The sequence below is a fragment of the Lemur catta genome, chromosome 2 (genome assembly GCF_020740605.2).
Source record: "Lemur catta isolate mLemCat1 chromosome 2, mLemCat1.pri, whole genome shotgun sequence".
Classification (NCBI taxonomy): domain Eukaryota; kingdom Metazoa; phylum Chordata; class Mammalia; order Primates; family Lemuridae; genus Lemur; species Lemur catta.
Window position 1 is genome coordinate 3,105,804 of NC_059129.1, and position 22,207 is coordinate 3,128,010.

A 22,207-nucleotide genomic window follows, 5' to 3' on the forward strand; every position below is an offset into this window, starting at 1 on the left:
TTTAGGAAAACATAAGGACCATGTAAAAGAAGGGGAAAGAGGGAGAAAAGTAGATTACTTAGAATCTTTATTTTAGTTCCCACTTATTTTACACATCACTTCCCAGACCTAGAGTTTTGTCCTATATGAAAAGAAAAAAGAAAAGAAAAAGTAGCAGCCCAGTAAAAACGTGCAAAATAGCAGTAAGGAGTTCAAAAGCAGGGACAAGGAGTCAGATACAGAGCTGAGTGGGTGAAAGGAGGGAATATCAACGCTCCTCCAGGGGCCATTTCCCACTTTCAAACCACCTGGTCCCTTGAGAAGTTCGAAGTTCTAACAAGCTCAGGTCTACAGTCTATGTGATAAGACAAACACCACAGTAATAAAGCATCGTTAAAAAAATGAAAGCTGAAAGCTGAAAATGCAAACATTTTTTAAAACGAGACCTCGGCAAAAGGCAGGGTGCACTTAGAAGTGTATAATTCTATCTAATTCTCCAGAGTCCTGAAGGACAGAGCTGATGTCCTATCCCTATTGTGACAATAAGCAAAGTGAGGCCTAGAGAGGTTTTATTCTTCACATTTTTGGGGGGGAAAAAAAGGCAAAGAGAAACGTTTGGATGGGACTTAAGGGTGACTAAATGAAATGCCAAGGCAATTTCTTGTAAGTGCTCAGAAGTTCTGACTGCTGAAGGGCTTCATACCCTGACATCCATGGACATGCCCCCCAGAATTTCAGGAATGTCGACAGCCAACTGGTGATGTATGCATTTTCAAAGTTCTCTTTCCTTCCAAATGTCTCACTAGGTCAGCTCTGCCAGTGTCCCTTTCTGCAGTGTGAATAGATCTGTGATATTTGACTCACACTGATCCTGAGATTCCCCCATGGTAAAGTATCCTGAGACAACTGAGCTGCCTCTAGAATCTGATGCTGAAAGGAGATTTGTTTTTTTGGTTTTGTTTTTTTTCTTTTTCATTTCATACAAACAGGATGGGGAGAGAGATGACAATGCAAACAGATGCACATACCTTTCAACTGGTCAGCAACCACGCTCTGGCCAAGGCGTTCAATAACTTTCCCATCTTCCATTTCGTACCGGTCATCTAAGTATTTTGCAGTGGCCTCAGAAATGTGAACCTTACCGGCCACTCCCAGCTGCTCCATGAGGTTGGCCAAGTTCACATCATTGGACCATACATCGAATTTAAACCTCCTCATGCCCAAGATGCCACACAACACGGTCCCCGTGTGAACCCCAACGCGCATGTTCACCATTTCTTTCTTCTCCTGGCAGAACTGCTCAATGGCCTTTATCATGCCCAAGCCCATTTCAATGCAGCAGTAGGCATGGTCTGCCCGGGGCTCAGGACACCCTGCCACACAATAGTAACAGTCTCCCAGAGTGCTGATTTTCTCACACTTGGTCTCCTCACACAACCGGTCAAAGCGACCAAACAGATCGTTCAGGAGACCCACCAGGGCGTGAGCAGACTTGTTGGCGCTCATCTTGGTGAAGCCCACAATATCTGCAAATAAAATACTGACTTCTTCAATCTGCTGCATCTTAAAAGGGCGGAATGCTATAGGAGCTTTCTGTATGGAAGACTTTTTCTTCCTGTTCTTGGGGCTGGACGTAGCATGCCTCTTGGCAGAATTCTCGCTCTCCTCATCCCCCTGTCTCATCAAGTCATCAGCTATGATTCTTGGCATCACAGAATGAATCATCCTCTCTTTGAGGGCTTTTTCCACTTCCAGATCTTTCCCGTGCATAATTGACTGTCCCACCTTGAGGAAGGTGCTCCTGGACCTCACCTGAGACATGATGAATAGGTGGATCCCAATGGCGTGGACGCAGCCGTGGAGCAGGGCCCTGCTCAGCAGCTCCCAGTGCAGGGCCCCGGCTGCCGGCAAGGGGAAGCAGTCTTCGTCTCGGAAATGATAGCCGAAGGTCTCAAAAAGAACAGAATAGGCCACCCCCAAAAACAAGCTCAAGTACAAAGGTAAGTGCATGACGGTGTAGAGCAAAAAGAGCACTTCAATGCACATGGAAAAGCTCCCCACTTGAGATAAGCAAGTGTCTGTGGACTTGGCTGTGCGAGTATGATTGGAGCTGTCAACACGTCCTGAGAGAGGCGTCAAAACCTGAAACTGCGCAGCCAGGGTCAGGGAGAACACCAGCAGGGTGAGAGCCAGCGAGGTCCACGCATAATGCCGAGCGTACAGCTTGGTGAAGGTAAACAGAAAAAAGCCCACACATACCACGAGGAAGCACAGTGCAGGGGCTACCATGACAATCAGTTTGGATCTCATGTGCACAGCAAAATAGATGCTCCAGAGAAGGCAGGCGAAGCCGATGTAGAAGAGCGCGTACCGGAACCGGCGCTGGGTCTGCGGGAAGCAGCGCTCCAGGCAGGCCTCCTCCAGGTTCACCGAGTCGAACTTGGGGTCCCACCACCGGCTGGAGGCCCTCTCGAACAGCTGGGGCAGCTTCTTCTGCCTGCGCAGGCGGCCTCCGCCGCCCACTCTCCGGGGGACGCCCCCGGAGTCCCCGGAGCTGCTACAGCTGGAGGAGATGCTGTACTTGCAATGCTTGGGGTGGCTGGAGGACAGCTGCTTGGGGTTGATCTTGACCCGCACGCTGTTGCTGTCTCCGCTGGAGTCACAGCTCACTTCGGTGCTGTGGTGGTGCAGCAGTTGCTGGTGGGGCGGGGAAGCCATGTTGCCGAGCGCCCGCGCCTTTCCCGGCCGGGGTCGCCTCGCCAGTACCTGTCAGCAAACAATGAGAGTTAGTTGGCGTTTCTGCGCGCGCGCGCGCACACACACACACACACACACACACACACACACACACACACACACACAGGCACGCACACCCCTGAAGGCCACGAAGACTGTGCCCTTCCTAAGTGGTGGCTCCAGCAAGCGACTTGGAAAGGCACCAGATGCTCCCAACAACTGTCGATTATGGCTAATCAGTGCCTCCACCGTCTCCCCTTCGAGGCGGACGAGAACCATTTGGGACGGACCTAGAACACCTGGGGTCCCGAGATCGTGGCCGCCTTTGGCCGGGAGGCGCGCCGCTCGCTCCGAGAGTGGCCTCCGCTCGGCGCGGCTGCTGCTCCTCGCACGCTCGCCTTCTCCAACTGCGGCTCTGGAGGGAAGTTCAGACCTTGAGCGCTCTTAGCACGGCGACCCGCTTGCGCAAAAACAACTCTGCCGGCGGCGAGAAGCCCTTCATCCTGCAGAAAACGGCGCTCCGATGCGTCAAAGGCGACGGGCGGCGGGACCTGGGGCTGCGTCCGGCCGTCCCCGTCCTGGCGCTGTGAGCCCGGCGGGCAACCCCGGCCCGCGCCCCGGGGCGGCCGCCCCCCGCGCTCCGGGCCGGCCCTGCCCTCGGCGGCGGGCGCAGTGGGGGGTGCACCCGGCCCGCGAGTTTGCGGAGCCCGCGGCTGGCGGCCGCCCCCGTCGGAGTGGCCCGTCTAGCGGGGCCTGCTTCCCCCGCCGAGCGCGCCGCCGCTCCCGCCCTGACCGACGATGCGCCCGCCGGGCTGCGGGGCCGAGCGCAGGGAGCGGCGGGCGCGGGCCCCTCAGCCGGGCGGGGTGCGGGCTCTGCCGCAGAGCCGGGCTCCCGCGACGCCGCTGGGACGCCCGCGCCCACGCCCCGGGGCCGCTTCCCCGAGCTAGAGATGCCGCCGCGGCCGCGCCCGCCGCCGTCCCTCCCGCGGCTGCTGCCTCATGTCGGAAGAGCCGCCGCCACCATCTCCGGCCCCCTCCCCCTCCTGCTGTCACTGACAGACGCGCGCCCGCGCCGCCCCTCGCCCCGCCGCAGCGCGCACGCGCGGCCCGCGCACGCCGCCGCCGCCTCCGGGCCCCGGCCGCCCCCGCCTGGGTGCGCGCGCCCGGCTTGGGGCTGCGGGCGGGGCGGGCGCGCACTCGGCTCCGCCCTCCGCCCTGGGCCGCGCCGCGTTGAGGCCGACAGCTGCGGGCACGGTGAGCTGGGCCAGGCCTCCCCGAGCTGCCCTCGGCGCCGGGGAGACCGCCCGTGCCTCCTCAGGGCCCCAGACCCCCGCAAGGAAACCTACGGGCGCCTGCTATTTAAGGAGCGGCTGGGGTACAACGTTAGGGAAACCAGAATGTTTGCCTTCCCACTCAGCACACCTCTGGGATAAATCGAAGTTTTCAACCATTGGATTTGCTCAAAAGGAGGCGCCCCTTCCTCTAAAAGCAATGAATCCGCGCCCCGCTGGCACGAACCGCTCCCTGAACCTGCTCGCTGGGCTGTCGCAGAGCCAAACCTCCTAAGTTGGGTGCCACAGGGGACTGACCACCTCCTCCCGCCCCAGAGGGAGTTTGCCTTCCCATCCTTGGGCCCCTCTCCCCCTCCTCAAGAACAACTGTTATTCCCTTTCCACACATGAAACTTTCAAAGAAGTCTGCTTCCAGTAACAGCAGTTCTACACTGGACTCCATAAACATTGTCCGCCTCACATAAATACAATCCTATACTCCCCAGTGTGCTTGTGTCTTCCCCACACATCACAGTGCCTCCTGCTAGTCTCGGGACTCTCTTCCTTTCCTTCCCTTACCCGCCAGGCCCAGCCCCGGGTCCATAGCAGGGCTCACTGTTGAATTAGAATATAAAGTAAAATGTGATCTATCCATGCAATGGAATATTATTCAGCCATAAACAGGAATGAAGATCCATGCTACAATGGGGATGAATCTTGAAAACATTATGCTAAGTAAAAGCAGCCAGCTACAAAAGACCACATATTTCATATGATTCCATTCACATGAAATGTCTAGAACCGGTAAATCTATACAGACAACACAGATTGTAGTTGCCAGGGACCAGGGGAGAAAGAAATGGAGAGTGACTGCTAATGGGTTTGAGGTTTCCTTTACAGGTGATGAAAAAGTCTGGAACTAGACAACGCTGATGCAACATTATGAATCTACTTAATGCCATTGAATCATACAGTTTAAAATAGTTTAAATGGTAAATATTATGTTATGTGTATTTTACCATAATAAAAAGGGAGGGACTAAAAGTAACTCATCATTGCTGTGGTATTTCTGCAAAGGTGCATAATCTCAACCTAATCAGGAGAAAACATCAGAGGTATACAAATTGAGAAATATTCTACAATATAATTAACCAGTACTCATCAAAAGTGTCAGCTCAGGAAAGACGAAGTCTGAGGAACTATCACAACTTAGGAACTGTCCCTAAGGGGATCCAACAACTAACTGAAACATGGGGTCCTGGTTTGGAACATGGAACAGGAAAGGACACACAAGGTCTACAGTTTAGTTAATAGCATTGTGCCATTGTTAATTTCCTGGTTTTGATCCTTGTACTATGGTTATATAAGACGTTCACATTAGGGGAAGCTGGCTGTAGGGTATCACAGGGGAGCTCCCTAGTATTTTTGTAACCTTTTTGTAAGTCTAAAATTATTTCAAAATAAAAAGATTTTTTAAAAGTTAAAAATAAAAATAAATTATTGAGCATCAACTGTGTACCAGGCACTCTCATGTATGTGAGTTTCAGAAAAGTAGTGCATTGCACAAGCTAGTAAATGTGATAATAATTGTAAACTAACATTGACTGAACATGTAGTAAATGCCAGAACTACTGGGCACTGTCAGTTGTGACCTACTTGGTCATTACCACAACCCTCTGAGGTAAATATTATTGTCCCTCATTTAGAGATGTGAAACCCAGGATCAAAGAGAAACGTGCCCAAAGTCCCACAAGGGCAAGTGACAAGTTCAGATTCAAAACCAGATCTCAGACTTCCGAGACCATGACACCCCAAATGGCCCTGGCACCACTCTCTGTGAGCCTCACAGTGGCCGAGCACAGACCCTACCTGTCTCCTCCATCACCCCAGCTGAACAGGAGGCCCTTGGAGACGGGGCTCAGAACTTCCACTTACCCCCATTGACTGCAACGCTGCATCCCCCACTTCCTGGTTTCCTTAATCTGAAAGGTGGCCTGTCTGCACTTTTTCTACCCTCCCCAAATCATCTTGGCCCACTCTCCATTTGTGGTGACTTTTGCATTTGTAAATTAATTAGTCATGTCAGTTTTTAGATCCAAGTAATAATCATACTCACCTCCCTGCTTCTCTCTTGCATGTGCTTCTAGAAGCAGTTGGGCTGCATTCCCTGCTGCTGAAACCTACAAGCTCCCAGAGCCTCCCCAGTCCCCAGGTTAGTGTGTGAGTCATTCCACAAACCTCAGAGACTGGGGATGTGGTGCGTGGCACTGCGTGCTAGGCTGTGGGGGTACAATGATACCTATCGTATCTTCAAAGGGCCTGGGAAGAATAACCAGGGAAGGGACTGGATTAAGAATATGGGATCAGTTAGGCTTGGTGACAGACTGGATGTGAGGAAAAGTTCTACAAAGGAGGTTAACCACATTCTCATGATGCTAAGACCCTAAGGGAAGACACCAGAGGGTCCTGGGTCCTGGGTCCTTCTCCTTGACCTCCTGAAAGCATGAAGGTGTCTGATTCCCAGAAGACACAGGACAGATGCAACAGCTTTCTCCAAACATCCAATCCAGGTTGCTACCAAATCTGCAGGGTTCTTCTCCATCTGCGATGTGTGCAGAACTCCCACCCAATGTGGTACGGATCAGAATGTGTCCATACAATCTCCATAGAAGCCAGAAAGCTTTGCCTGCCCAGTGTCTCATCCTCACCCTCCCTCACATGCAAATTTACCTTATCAGCGATGGCCTCGGCTCCAGGCAATCAGAGGTCAGACTGGGTGACAACCATGACCGGCCTTGAGACTCATAGCATATTAATTGAACTCTGGCCATTCTCATGGTGCCAGCCCCTGAGGTCTTGGCAGTGCCGATGTCATTTTGGATTGTCAGGCAACAATCTCGGAGAACCACCCACTAGAAGATGGGAATCACTGCTGTTATTTGATCATGTGTCCAAAGCTACAGTTACAAGCTTTGAGTCCTTTTTTCTTTCAACTGATGAGGGTGAGGTTGTAGGAAGGTACTCACGTTTTTTTCCTACCATTGACTTCCTTGATCCTGGTGGCTGGCCACAGTCTTGGGCAGCTGCCTTCACATTGACAGAGGATCAGGTGTCCTGGCAAAGCAAAAGAAGACCTATTAGAGAAGATCACCAAAAATCCATTGCAGGCTCCTCCATAATCCAGGAGGAGCCACATATATATTATAGATTCTAAATCCTGATGTGCCTGGTGCAAGCACAATAAATATTCATTGAACAAATGGGAATTAAAAGAGATAAGATGTATGTGAAGTAGTTAAGCTCTCAATTGCTTTTAATGAGCACAATCAGCACCATTATATATAATGCTTCTCTACCTGCACTTACACTAGAGGCTTGGTTTAAACATCAACTTAAGATATGTGATGGCCATACATAAACCCTCACAGGAGAAGGGAGGCCAAGCCCCCTGGGGCGATCACATTTTGAAGTCAAGAGGAGCCAGTCGGTGGCCCGGACAAGATAAGCTTAGTTGAGAGAGAGGATAGCAGATTTGGAGTAAAGCATGGTGTCTGTCACTCAGTTGTCACCTGCCCCAGCCCCTCTGGACTGTTTGTTGCTCCTGTCCCATCCTGTGGGTAATGGGGAGGAACCCAGGCGCGGGTGTAAGAAAATCTGTACAAGAGCTTTGTAGTGGGTTGAATAGTGTCCCCTCGAAATTCATGTCCACCAGGAACCTCAGAATGTGACCTTATTTGGAAATAAGTTCTTTGCACATGTAATTACTTAAGATGAGGTCATACTGAATTAGGGTGGCCCTAAATCCAATGACTGGCATCCTTACAAGAGCAGAGGACCTAGAGACACACGGGGAGCAGAAGGCCATGTGAAGACGGAGGAGGCAGACATGAAGAGCTGCGGCTGCAGCCAAGGAACGCCAAGCAGTAGGGAGCCACTGGCAGCTGGGAGAGGCCGGGGGATTCTGCCTTAGAGCCTTCACCAGGAACGTGGCTCTGCTGACACTGAGTTCAGGCTCTGGCCTCTGGAACGTGAGAGAATAGACTCCTGTTATTATGGCAGTCTCGGGAAACTAATACAAGCCAATTTGTTACAAACTCTGCCAGATGTCAAGGTATAATCAGCACTGCTGAGTGACCCCTCTAATGACATGGACAGAAGAGACAGAGGGGAGGAGGGGCTCTGCTCCACTTCAGAGCAGACTAGAGCAAACCTTCAACATCTGAAGGGCGCAAGAGCTGCTGGAGACTCCCAGCGACACCACAGTGGGATGGAGATCAGCCCTGACCAAAGAGGCTGAGAAAAGGGGGGAAATCCCATCACATCTGTTCAGAAAGCTCAGGTTACACAACACTGGGCCCATTTTACAGACAAGGAACTTGAGCCAAGAGAAATAAAATACTTTGCTATTGACTTGCCAAGTGTCTTGTGGCCTCCAGTGTCGGTGCCGAGAGCGCAGGTGCCATTCTCATTCTCCATCCTCTTTTTGAAACTTGTTTTTTTTTTTTTTTTTTGGTCTCTGGAAGTTTTTTCTGTAGTTCTGAAGTTTTACTATGGTATGCCTTAGAGTGGGTCTGTTTTCACCCCTTGTGTCGGGCACTTAGTGGTCCCTTTCAATCACGTTCTTCATTTCTGGGAACTTTTCTTGCATTGTTTCTTTGATAATTTCTCCCCTTTGTTTTCTCTGTTTTCTTTCTGAAACTCTTTATTATTTGGATGTTGGACTTCCTGGACAGTTCCTCTCATGTCCTTATCTCTATTTTCCATCTCTCTGACTTTCTTTTTTTTTTTTTTTTTGAGACAGAGTCTCACTTTGTTGCCTGGGCTAGAGTGAGTGCCGTGGCATCAGCCTAGCTCACAGCAACCTCAGACTCCTGGGCTTAAGCAATCCTACTGCCTCAGCCTCCCTAGTAGCTGGGACTACAGGCATGCGCCACCATGCCCGGCTAATTTTTCCTATATATATTTTTAGTTGTCCAGATAATTTTTATTTCTATTTTTAGTAGAGACGGGGTCTCGCTCAGGCTGTTCTCGAACTCCTGACCTCCAGCAATCCACCCGCCTCGGCCTCCCAGAGGGCTAGGATTACAGGCGTGAGCCACCGCGCCCGGCCTCTCTGACTTTCTTATCTCTCTCTGTTTGACTTTTTGCTCAGTATTCTGGGAGATTTCCTCAACTTTACCTTTTATTGATATTTTTCTATCCTTTTTTTCCCTTTTCTATCCAAGAATTTTGCATAATAATTCTGCCATCATGTGCCAGAGCTCAATGAATATGCAGAGGCCTATGTACGACTCCAGGATATTTCCAAAGCATGCTTTTGACTAACTGCCAACTCTCATTACACACTTAACGAGGCCTTTGGTTCTAAAAGTCCTATTGTTCTTGGTGGCCAGATGCTTGTATTTTTCAGGAATAGAGTTCTCGTCTGGGACAGCCTCTAGACACAGCCATGAGATGGCTAGCCTGGAAGGAGAGGCCAACGAGTCTGCAGGCCCTGCTTTCTCTCTGGGTCCCTTCCTGTCTGGGTAGTGGTTAGGTATGGGTCTTCTTTGGCGATCTGTAATGTTGCTGAGAGAGACACTCATCTGTGGAATAAATCACTGGGCATCCATGGTACGCACTCAGCACAGAGGGGCTTGTGTTTCATGGACTTGACTTCAGTGCTCTGAATCAGCCTAAGAGATGAGCTTTCTTTTCCCAGCATGGAGTTGAACAGGAAGTGGAAGCTAGATGGCTTCCCAGCTCCTCCTGGGCCAGGTCTTCATTAGTGTGGCTTCGTTATCTTGTGTGAGGTATATCCCCAGAACACCTGACACATCCATGTTCAAATGTAAGTCCGGAAACAAATCCATAAGCCAAATGTAGATCATGTCGGGGTTGCCTGCCGATCTTCTACAAGGGCACCATTTGACCCCTTTGCCCATCATGGCTGAGGGCACTCGTCCCATTTAGAGGGAACTTTAAGGCTATTACAATTGAAAATGGACCCAAGAGTCTTTATTGTACTTTGAAGTTCAAGCTTCATTCTGCTTCTCTAGAGGCCCAGAGATTTCTGGCCTTTACTAGAAAATCGATCCCTTATATAAAAACACCACCACTCCCCAGGGGCTGACACTTCACTATCGCTCCTTCTGGCTTAGCACATGGGAACCCGGGAAGGAGAAATATAGGTCTCTGGGTTCCCACTGGGTCGAGACAATCTATTCTTACTCCAAGGAGCTATTTAGAAGTTTCTACTTAGACCAAAAAGGATTCAGTAAGGCTTGGAGGATCTATAAGTTTTTTCTAGTCAACCTAATGCTTTGGGCTTTAATTCACTGATAAAAACTAAATCTCTACTTTTAGGATATATCTAAAATACTTTACAGAGTATCAAAATACCTTTGTGTTGATATTGAAAAAGAAAGTCTAAGTTCTAAGAATGACACCTGGGTACCTACAGAGTTCTTCCTAGACTCCCCTACCACAGCCATACAGGTAGAGTAACCCAATATAATGAAATAAATACTGATTGTACTTACTATGTACAAAGCAATGTGCTAAGTTGCTGAACACTAAAAATAAATTTAAAACTAACCTGCTTTCCTACATACAATGGAATATTATTCAACCTTTAAAAAGAATGGAATTCTGACACATGCTACAACATGGATGAACCTTGAGGATGGTATGCTAAGCAAAGAAGCCAGATACAAAGAGACAAAAATATTTCTTACATGAGGTCCCTAGAGTAATCATATCCATAGAGATAAAAAGTAGAATGGTGGTTGCCAGGGGATGGGGGAGGAGAAACAGGGAGTTATTTAATGGGTATAGAGTTTCAGTTTTGCAAGATGAAAAGATTTCTGAAGGTGGATGGTGGTGATGGTTGCAAAACAGTGTAAATATACTTAATACCACTGAACTATACACTTAAAAATGTTTATGATGGTGTTAAGGGCTGAATTGTATTCCCCTAAAATTCATATGATGAAGTCCTAAACCCTAGTATCTCATAATATGACTGCATTTGGAGACAGGGTCTTTGAAGAGTGGTTAAGCTAAAATGAGGTTATTAGGGTGGGCTCTAATCCAATATGACTGGTATCCTTGTGAGAAGAGAAAATTTGGACACAGATGGGCACAGAGGGAAGATGTGAAGACATGGAGAAGCCAGCCATCAATAAGCCAAGGAGAGGAGCCTCAGAAGAAACCAACCCTGTCGACACCTGGATCTCAGACTTCTAGGCCCCAGAATTGTGAGAAAATACATTTTTGTTGTTTAAGCCATCCAATCTGTGATACTTTGATATGGCAGCCCTCAAAAACAAATACAGATGGTAAAGTTTCTATAATGTGTATTTTACTATAATTAATAATAATAAAATCATAAGCCTATGAATATACAAACAGGAAACAACCACCACCACCTTCCTAGAGTACACAAACTCCTCCAAGTCTCAGAACAAAGCAGGCCACAGTAAGTGCCGTTAGAAAGGGACCCAGCAGGGTGGGAAAAGGGCAGGAGGTCCATTTGGACAGAGAAGATTTAGAAAAACATCTTTGGTACAGGAAGGGCAATAATGGTGTCTTGAAGGAAGTGGTAGGACCCTCACAGGCAGCCATGGGGCTAAAAGGAAAGATGTTTCTGGTGGGGGGTTCTCTGGAAGAAAGGCACACAGGCCAGACAGCAGGGCACGCTGTGGGAAACAGCGAGCCAGTGTGGCCAGGACAGAAGAGTGGCTGGGTCAGGAGGTGTGGTACTAGATAAGTGGGTTAGGTAGGGCCAGACTCCAAGATCAGGACAAAAGTCATTCCAAATTCTGCCCCATCATGTGACAAAAACTACTTTTAATTTTCTACTTCCTCTGCCCAGTCAGTTTTCTGGCTCTCCCACCCCACCCCTCACCCTGCATTAATTGCCCCTTTTGTACCTCTTTAGCCAAGAGTCTTCAGGGACAAGAATATCAAGTTCTTGAGATGGAATTCATTGCAGGAACGGCCCCAAGAAAAGCTGCCGTGAGAAGCTTTCATCCAGTTCCCCAAGACTAAGAAGTTAATCGCTGTGTTCCCCTAGGAATTTGGACCTGCTTCTGTTATTTACCATAATACAATTTAAAATTAGGTGTGTGTGAGGCTCGCCCAAGGCTCTAAACAGCTGGAAGGCGGTGATTAGGTCACATTTATTCTACCTGAGGGAATAATCCCCAGTAAGCAGGCCCAGTGGGGCTCAGAGGTTCAGGCTTGCCCCACACAGGCTGAGGGAGGGGCTGGCGCTAGGACAGCTGGCTTCTGGGCCCACCCAGGGGCTCCAGTACAGACTGTCTGCCCTCTCCCCACATCTGCTACTGGAAGCCAGTCGGTGACCACAGTAGGAAGGCCACGTGAAGCAAGAAGCCAACTGCAAAGTCGTGGGCTGCTGAACGGGGAATGTGTGCTTGCAGTTTAATTCTCCTTGTCTGGGACCCAGGTTTCTTTAATAAGCACAATTCAAATCCAGGTAACATTAAAAGCTTGGAAACCACCTTTTCCCCTCTCTTGAGTTACATAAAGGCACAGTCTCAGATACTAGGGTACAATGCATCAGGACACAGATAATCATCGTGCACATCCTAATGCAAACACATGTCTTGCCCCAAACTCCTTCGAGTCTCACTATAGTCCTGTGAGTGGGAGGACAGCACAAACTGGCCCCCTGAGACAGACAGATGCAGGCATTGAGACTCGGGCCAGTGTAAATGTCCCCAGAAGGTCTCAGCCATTCTATGACAGAGGACTCAGGGTCCAGAAGCCCATGTTTCCTGTCCCAGTATTCCTTATGCTCTACCTTGAGAATAATAACTACTATTTATGGTCACTTACTCTGTGATGGGCATTTTCCATTTATTATTTCCTTCGGTCCTCAGACACCCTTGGAGGAAACAAAGGGTCAGCCAACAAATACTAAAGGAAGGATTTGTCCTTGAAGCCGGCCTTCTAATCCAGCTGCATTCAATTACTTCTGTTTCATCCAGTTCCATTCTACTCATTTTTATTGGGTACCTGGTACATACAAGGTGCTACACAGCCAGGCAATAGGCTAGCTAGGCTTAGGGTCCCCAGGGCTGGGCAGGTCTGGCTTTCTGGGCCCCAGACCCATGACTGGGGTATGTGTTAATTCCTTAGGACTTCTGTACCAAATTACCACAAATTTGGTGGCTTATAATAGCAGAAATGTATTCTTGGCCAGGTGAGGTAGTTCCACCTGTAATCCTAGCATTCTGGGAGGCCGAGGCAGGAGGATCACTTGAGGTCAGGGGTTTGACACCAAGCTGAGCAAGAATGAGACCCTCATCTCTACAAAAACCAAAAATTAGCCAGGCATGGTGGCGCGTGCCTGTAGTCCCAGCTACTTGGGAGGCTGAGGCAGGAGGATCACTTGAGCCCAACCCTCAAGCAATGAGGCTACAGGGTTTGAGGCTGCAGTGAGACATGATGATGCTACTGCACACTAGCTTGGGCAACAGAGGCAGACCTTGTCTCAAAAAATATATATATATGTATATATATATGTACATTCTCACAATTCTGGAGGCAGGAAGTCTGAGATCAAGGTATCAGTAGGGCTCTGGGGGAGAATCCTAAGTGCTCCCTCCAGAGACTCTAGGGAATCTCCCCCTTGCCTCTTCCAGTTTCTGGGGACTCCTGCTATTCCTTGCTTTGGGGCTGTGTCACTCCAATCTCTGTTTCCATTCTTCACAATGGCCTCTTCCATCTCACTCTTAAAAGGATAACTGTCATTGGATTTAGAGGCCACCCAGGAGGTCTTATCTCAAGATCCTTAGGTTAATTATATCCACAAAACCCCTTTTCCAGATAAGGTCATATTCGCATGTACCAGCGGTTAGGAGTTATATATCTTTTTGGGGGACACTCTCCCACCTACTACAAGGAACAGGCAGATTCAGGCCTACAGAGTCCCCTGTTCCTCAGTGGTAGGTGCTCCTGCCACAGCCCTAGGGAGGGCCAGGCCTTGCACAGGCAGGCAGTGGGAAACCAGTGTCAGCCCCCTGGGGCCAAGTCTGGGCAACCTGCCGTCCAAGAGTGGGAACAGGGCCAGCGTGCTGGTTCCCAGGGCAGCAAGTGAGTAGAACACAGGGCCAGGCAGGGCAGAAATTAGTGGTCCCTGAGGTGCAGGAAGGTTGGGAAAGAAAGCTAAGCCTGGGGAGCTCAGGGCAATGTTGCCAGGACAGTACTGAAATCACATTCCTGGGGCACTTAAGTATCCCAAGAAGGCGGAAATTGTGTTAATCACCTCTGCTGCAGCCAGGCCACAGTGCCCTGCTGGGGGCTAACCTCATTTGACTCCTCAGACCAGAACTGGGCTTCCTCCTGGTTCGTTATCAGCAGATGCTATAAGGGCTCTGGAGCCTGTGGCCACAGTGCCATTTGCAGGAGGTATGGCCCCCAGTGCCCAGCCAGGACAGTGGCCATTCAGGAGGGCCCTGGCTGCCAGGATGGGGACGTGGCAGGCAGAGGTCTGAGATTCCTGGCTACATGCAATCCTGAGCTTCATTTATATTCAACAAGCCTGCTATCTGCTCCCAGCAAGTAGAGAAGGGGCAAAAGACACGGGCAGATGAGGGAAAATGCCGCAGAGACCTGCAAGTTATAAGAGTGCTGGGAGTCAGGGGTTAGGGAAGTGGTAGGAGTCTCTGTGGATTCTGGAAGAGACCTCAGGACTGTGTGCAGCTAAGGCAGTGGGCTCTGCAGTGGGACTGCCTAGCTTCAAAGCCCAGCTCCTTATCTCGCTTTGCAACCTTGGGATAGTTACTTAACCTCTCTCAACCTCAGCTGTCTTCTCTGTAAACTGAAGACCAAAATAGAACCTACATCATAGGGCTGTTATGAGGATTAAAGCAAACAAGCCAAAGAAAGCACTTAACACAGTACCTGGTATGTAGTAAATACTCAACTAATGCCAGTAATTATAAACCAGCCACACTGGAGGTAAACCTTGGAGGAGAGTATAATTTTATATGACAAATTGACCCCGCTATGGTCCCCAGTTATTTGGCCAAATACCAGTAGATGCTGCTGTGAAGCACCTTTTAGATGTGATTAATATTTAAATCAGACTTGGAGTAAAGACTTTGAGTAAAGGAGATCACCCTCCATGACGTGGGCAGGCTTCATCCTACCAGTTGGGAGTGTGGGCTGTGCTGCGGAGAACCAGCAGGCCAGCAAAGCCGCAGTACACAGGGCACAAGAGGAGACATCAGGAAATTAAGCAGAACAGGCAGGTTGTGGTCATGTTGAGAGGAGGCTCAGAAGCCAGATGGAAACCCTTGGAAGATTTGTGAGGCAGAGTGTGAGTGCCTAGAGCTGTCCTTGAGGAAGAGGCGCTGCACAAAGCCAGTCGTGCAGATTGCCTAAGTTATATCTGCTTCCGAAGTAGAACCAGGACAGTTGCAGAAGTGTGCTTTGGATGAAGAAGAAACCTACCCCTTGATGGGGCAAACAATGTCATGCACCAAAGCAGAAGCAGACCACGTCCCTGCCTGACAGCGCTGCAGCTCAAAGTCACGAGGCAGAGACACCTGAGAATGTGGGTAAGGCCTGTAGGAGGAGCAGGTCGGCCCCAGTTCTCATTGGGCATCTGGGTGCGGCCGCCTTACACAGGAATCTGGAATGTGCTGTGCTGCAAAGCGAATTCCTGGTGCATTTTTGAGGCTCAGGTGATTCTGAAGGGATGGCTGTTGTGAGAGCAGAGCATCCTGCAGACAGAAGGTTCTGGAAGGTGTGCAGTAGGTGCAGGCTTCATCCAGAAGCCCTGTTCACAGGCCAGTGTCAAATGGATGTCATCCCCACCAGAAGCTCTAAGAGCTGCCCTTGTTCAGTGACCCAGTGAAACGGTCCCTGCCAGTTCACATAGTTCACATGAGGAGATGGCCAGGTGGAGAAAGAGTGGAGTTGGTCAGTTCTAGGGGCTTCATTCTTCTCTATTAACAAGGTTCGGGCCGGGCACGGTGCCTTACACCTGTAATCCTAGCACTTTTAGCACTTTGGGAGGCTGAGGTGGGAAGATTACTTGAGGTAAGGAGTTGAAGACCTGCTTGAGCAAGAGTGAGACCCTGTCTCTACCCAAAATAGAAAACATTAGCCAGATGTGGTGGCTACTTGGGAGGCTGAGGCAGGAAGATTACTTGAGTCCCCAGAAGTCTGAGGCTGCAGAGAGCTATGATGACGCCACTGCACTCTAGCCTGGGTGACAAACAAAACAAAACAAAACAAAACAAAACAAAACACCAACCAACCAACCAACAAAAACTAAGCTTCATGCAGAGAGCAGAAGTCATACCTGCCCTATCTAATGGCTGGTTGCTATAATATCATATGTTTGTACCTGTTCTTTCTCCCAACTATATAAATGCCAAGATTGGACAAGAACAAACCAGAAGTCACCAACTTAGATGTTTTAAAATGTCAGGGCCACCACACCATTTCTTGTAGGATGAGCGCCCAGCTATACTGGAAAATCTTCCTGCTCCAAGACATCTAAAAAGAAAAAAAAAATTTATTGTAGTAAAATATACACAAGATAAGATTTGTCATTTTAACCATTTTTAAGTGTACAATTCAGTGGCATTAAGTACAGTAAGTCCTCAATTAACCTCCTAGATAGGTTCTTAAAAACTTCGACTTTGAACAAAACGACACATAACAAAACCATTTTACCATAGGCTAATATGAATTAGTCTTAACATGAATTAGGTTCCTACAGCATATTTCTGGTCACAAAAACATCAACAAACTTCTAAATCAAGACCCAAAACACTTCAGGTTAATATCTGCAATTGAAAAAAAAAAAAGACCCAAAACACTTCTAGTATTAAACATTGAAATAAATGTGAGCTACACATACATTTAAGAAAGATTAATAAGACAAGGAAGATAATTATTTATCTGCTTATTCCGGTTCAGGGTTGCAGGTGGCCAGAGCCTATCCCAGCAGCGCAGGGCGCAAGGCAGGCACCACCTTGGACAGGATGCCGTTCCGTTGCAGGGTGCACTCACACACACAACACTCAGACTGGGGCCGTGTAGACGCACCAGTTCACCCAGTGGGTACAGCTTTGGGATGTGGGAGGAAATCAGAGGACCCAGAGAAAATCCACACAAACGTGCGGATAATATGCAAACTCCACACAGAGAGTGGCCCTGACTAGGAATCGAATTTTGAATTTTTTTTCTCAACATTGTAACAAAACGTTGAATGAAAAAATGTTATTGGAGGACTTGCTGTACATTCACATCGTTGTGGAACCATTATCACCACCCAACTCCAGGACTTTCTCCTCTTCCCAAACTGAAACTCTGTATTAAACAATACTCCCAATTTCCTTCCTCCCACCCCCCACCCCACCCCCCCCCGGCCACCCATGGCCACCACTATTTGACTCTCTGTCTCCATAAATCTGACCATTCTAGGTACCTCATAGAAGTCGAATCATGCAGTATAAGTCCTTAAGGTTCACATATGTTGCAGCATGTGTCAGAATTTCATTCCTTTTTAAGGCTGAATAATATTCCACTTTACAGGTAGACAACATTTTGTTTATCTATTCACTTGTTGATGGACGTTTGGTTTGTTTTCAACTTTTGACTATTGTGAATAATGCTGCTATGAACATGGATGCACAAATATCTATTTCAAGTCTTTGCTTTTTCCTGGTGATTTTTTTTCTAAAAATTTATTCATTTTTTTCTGAATATGAAAAGTTACTGATATGAGGTTTCTCATATTCTTATTATCTTTATAATCTCTACTGCATTTATGGTTAAACCCTCTTCTTAAATCATCATATAATTTATTTGTCTCTCTCTTTGTTTTTTTTTTTTTTTTTTTAGAGATGGGGTCATGCTCTGTCATCCAGGCTAGAGTGCAGCCTTGAACTCCCCGGCACAAGTGATCCTCCCACCTCAGCCTCCCCAGCAGCTGGGACTACAGGCATATGCCACTGCACTGGATAAATTTTTTTTAAAATGTTGTCATAGACGCAGGGTCTTGCTATGTTTCCCAGTCTGGTTTGAATTCTTGGGCTCGAGCAATCCTCCCACCTTGGCCTCCCAAAGTGTTGGAATTACAGGCATGAGCCATCATGCCAGCCTCTTCTTTTCTCTAGATCATCTTGTCAGAGGTTTACCAACTGCATTACTATTTCAAATAGCTAAGCATATTAGTTAGAATTAGGTTCAGCTCTGAGTTAGAGAAAACCTACAAATAACAGCATCTTAACATTTTTCTCACTGTCAAAATGTCCAGAGGTTCAGTCCAGGGCTGGCCTGGTGGTTCATCATGTCAGGGCACCGGGTTCCTTAGATTTTGTAGCTTTCATTGTCTAACAATGGAAAAGTCACCGTCCCAGGTCCAAAGGTCACCCTTTTGTCCAAGATAGCTGCTGGAGCTCCAGCCACAATTTCAGTAGGGGCATGCCTTCTTTCTTTACATCTCCAGAGAATTGCACACATGATGTCTGTTCATATCTCATTGGCCAGAACACAGCTGTATGGCCATATCAACTTGCAAAAGAGTGGAGGAAATGGTTTGCTGTTTTCACCTCTTTATGCTATGGTTGTCATACATTTTGCTTCTTTCTACATATGTTATAAACTCCATCATACAATGTTTGGGTTTGTTTTGAACAGTTAATTATCTTTTAAAGAAAAATTTTTAATGATAAAAAGTCTTTTATATTTCCCCTTTCCAGCAGTCTTCATTCCTATGTGTACATCCCAGTTTCCATCTGGTATCATTCTTCTTCTGCCTAAAGAACATTTTAAAATATTTCTTATAGTGTATATCTGCAGGGAACAAAGTTTCTAAACTTTTGTTTATGTGAAAATGGTTTTTTTTGAAGAATATTTTCACTAGCTATAGAATTCTAGATTGATAGTTTTTTTTTCTTTTAGCACTTTAAAAATGGTGTTCCAGTGTCTTCTGGCTTATATTGTTTCTGACAATAAATCTGTAGTAATTCTAATCTTTGTTCCTCTATATGTATCTTTTATCTCTGAAATTTTTAAAGCTTTTTCTCTTTATCACTGGATTTCAACAATTTGGCTTTGATGCATCTTGGTGTGGTTTTCTATTTATTTATTCTGCTCAGAGTTTTCTTTGTCTCAGATCTGTGGGTTTAGAATTTTCACCAAATTTGGAAAAATTTTAGCCATTATCTCTTCAAATACATTTCTGTCCTGACCTTTCTCCTTCTCAGACTTTAATTATATGCAGTTACACATACACACAAACTGCTTGATGCTGTCCCACAGATCAGAGAGGATTGGTGGTGGGTTTTTTTTCTTTTTGTGCTTTAGTGTGGATAGTATCCATGATTATGCTTAAAAGTTCACTGATCTGTTCTTCTGTAGTGTCTCATCTGTTATCAATCCCATCTAGTATGATTTTCACTTCACATATTGAATTTTTCAGCTCTAGAAGGTCCATTTGCTTTTCTACAAAAATATTTTCCACTTCTCTCCTCATATGTAAGTGATTTCCTTTAAATCTTTGAGAATTTTTACAATAAGTGTTTTAAAGTCCTTGTCTTTTAATCACTTCATCCCCGTAATTTCTGAATCCGTTTCTATTGACTGATTTTGTTCCTGATTATGGATCGTATTTTGCTGCCTATTCTCCTGTCCAATATTCTTTATTGGATGCTAGACATTATGAATTCTGCATTATTGAATATTAGATTTTGTTGTCTTCCTTTAAAGAGTATTAGACTTTGTTCTAACAGGCAGTTATGTTACTTACAGAGTAGGTCACACCTGCTCTGCTATAAATCAATTACAGATTTTTCTCAAAGGACTCCGGGGGCCCAGGCACCAAGGTCAAAACTCAGATCCACATTCATCATGATACCCACAGGTTTTAAGAACACGAACAAGCTGAGTTTTGGGGGTTTTGTTGTCTAACCATCTTTAATTCTATCGAGGCCAACAGAAAACTCACTTGGACGTGGGTTTTGTTTTGTTTTGCCATATAATCAGACTGGGTTGTAAAGAAACACTCATTCCTCTGTGCTTTCCGTGCTCAGGAAGAGGAAGATAACCATTGATATAAAGTTTAATTTTATATCAAATTCTCCTTCAGGCAGCAGACACCCATCTAGAAGCAAGGCTGGAAAACACACACGCACACAAGAAGTGAGACCAGGTGGTAGAAAAAAAGGCAATGCAGACATGTCTGTATTCACAGCTGATCACCCCATGGTCCCAGATATACCCTTCTTCCCACGAAAGAAATGCCACAAAAAGCTGGGCCTTTGCAAAACCTCAGCATGTCAAGTCCATCTGTACCTTTTCTTTGCATGTGTCTGTCTCCCTCAATGAACTGATTGCTCCTCGGCCACACCCAGCCAGTGGGATTCGGAAGACAGGACACTGGACCTGAGACTGAACCCCAGCTCTGAAAGCTGCCAACTGGGTGCCTCAGGCAAGTAATAATTTGCCTCTCTGGGTCTCCAATTCCTGTTCTCAAAAAGAGGATATTCTAATAATACCTGCCTTGCTCATCTCAAAGAGCTCTGTTTTACATGAGAGAGTGTTTTACATATAATGATGAAACATAGGTCAGAAAAATGTAATACATTAATATTGTTAGTCTCAGTGCTGCCACTTATAGTGTGACCTTGGGCAAATTCCACAAGTCATTTGAGTGTGAGTTTCCTCATCTGTACAGCAGAGAAAAGATTACCCACCTCAGAGGGTTAAAATAGGGATTAAATAAGATAGTTAATATAAAGTGGACACTTTTGGTTGTCTTATCCAAACTCTGGGAAGGGCTTCCCCTTCCTGAATAAGAAGGTAAGTCCTTGCTAAAGGAAAGCCCTCCATCCTTTCATCCTTCCTTCCTTTTCCTGCCTGGAAGATAAATGTGAGGCCTGGAGGTCAGCAGCCATCTTGCAACCATGAGACAAGAGGCTTAAGAATGAAAATCTGTGCTGAGGACAAGAAACAGAAAAATGCTAAGAGCCTGATGGCATCAATGATCATTGTTACATCCCAAGTGCCCACCCATGAACCTTCTGCTACACAGGAGAAAGCAATTCTTTATAGTCATCAGCCTCTAAAGTAGGGCTTTCTGTTACTTGCATCCAAACGGATATCCTGTCTTAATTTACATTAACTCTGGCCCCTAGACAGCACAGCTAAGGAATGTATCGAAGACATGTGGCTTTGACTAAACTGGACAAGACTGAAGTGAAATTAAAGTTTGAGGATTGGATGAAAAATGTTAATCATGGGAACAATGAGTAATTTGAGACTCCATGCAGTTCACAGGTGATGAAAATTACAGTGTTAGTGTTAAAACAAAGAAGGTTATCAGTTAAAATGTCCCTCACTAGAAAAGGTCCTTTGGCAAATGCTTTCCTTTAAAGTAAATGAATATAACAAAAGAAGCGCAAGACTTGTATGCTGAAAGCTACAAAACATTATGAACCAGAAAGTAGGTTAGTGGTTGCCAGGCCAGGGGTGGGTGGTGGGGAGTTAATGCTAAGGGGTAGATGGTTTCTTTCTTGGGTCATAGAGAGTGATGACTGCCATAAAACTTTGTGAATTATACACTTCAAAAGGGTGAATTTTATGCGATGTGAATTATATCTCAATAAGAAAAGGGTGAATGAAGTGCGAAAAAAACAAAACAGAAAAGTAAATGAGACTGACTAGCTAATCAGAGCCCTTTTCAGACTTCCACATCAGTCTAATAAATTGACCTCTTAGCCTGAAGATACATCTGTGGAAATTTCCACCAATGGTAACGTGAAAGTTTTGCTCCTAGTGCCTCTTTGGTGGCGTGCCAGGCATCTTCCCTCAGTAGCCATGCTGACATGGCCCATAAAGCAACAAAAAAATGCTGTTTGTGTCCCCAGATCTTGGAAAAACCAAAGTGGAGAAAATAGCCTAGATCCTTTTACTGATTTTCAGCATCAATCCTCTTTGATTAAGTATTGGTGATACACAGGGCGACAAAGTCACAGCCCTGTGAATAATACTATGGTCTATTGCCATACTCATAACTGAAGGACATGCCAAATATCTAATGGGAATTAATAAAAATGAAGATGTAACTTTTTTCCATCCAAAAATGGCTAATAGAGGCTCATCGTGGTACCTCCCTTTTCCTCCCCCAACCGTCTGCTCTTGAGCAAATCATTTCTCTGGGCTCTATCACATCTAAGTCATCCACACACCCA

At 46.7% G+C, this 22,207-nt stretch overlaps 1 protein-coding gene across 2 annotated transcripts in view; it reads right to left on the minus strand.

Annotated features, from left to right (window-relative positions):
- ADCY9 (adenylate cyclase 9) overlaps positions 1–3,503 on the minus strand; it is a 109,771-nt gene extending 106,268 nt beyond the window's left edge. The window contains exons 1-2 of one of the 2 annotated variants that reach the window (XM_045542451.1): positions 3,006–3,503; positions 1,008–2,745 (exon numbers count right to left, since the gene is read on the minus strand). In XM_045542451.1, coding sequence (XP_045398407.1) covers positions 1,008–2,697 — 1,690 coding nt within the window. In that variant the 5' untranslated portion in view covers positions 2,698–2,745; positions 3,006–3,503. The remainder of the gene's footprint in view (positions 1–1,007; positions 2,746–3,005) is intronic. The other variant, XM_045542450.1, reaches the window with a different exon arrangement.
- Positions 3,504–22,207: the final 18,704 nt, after the last annotated feature.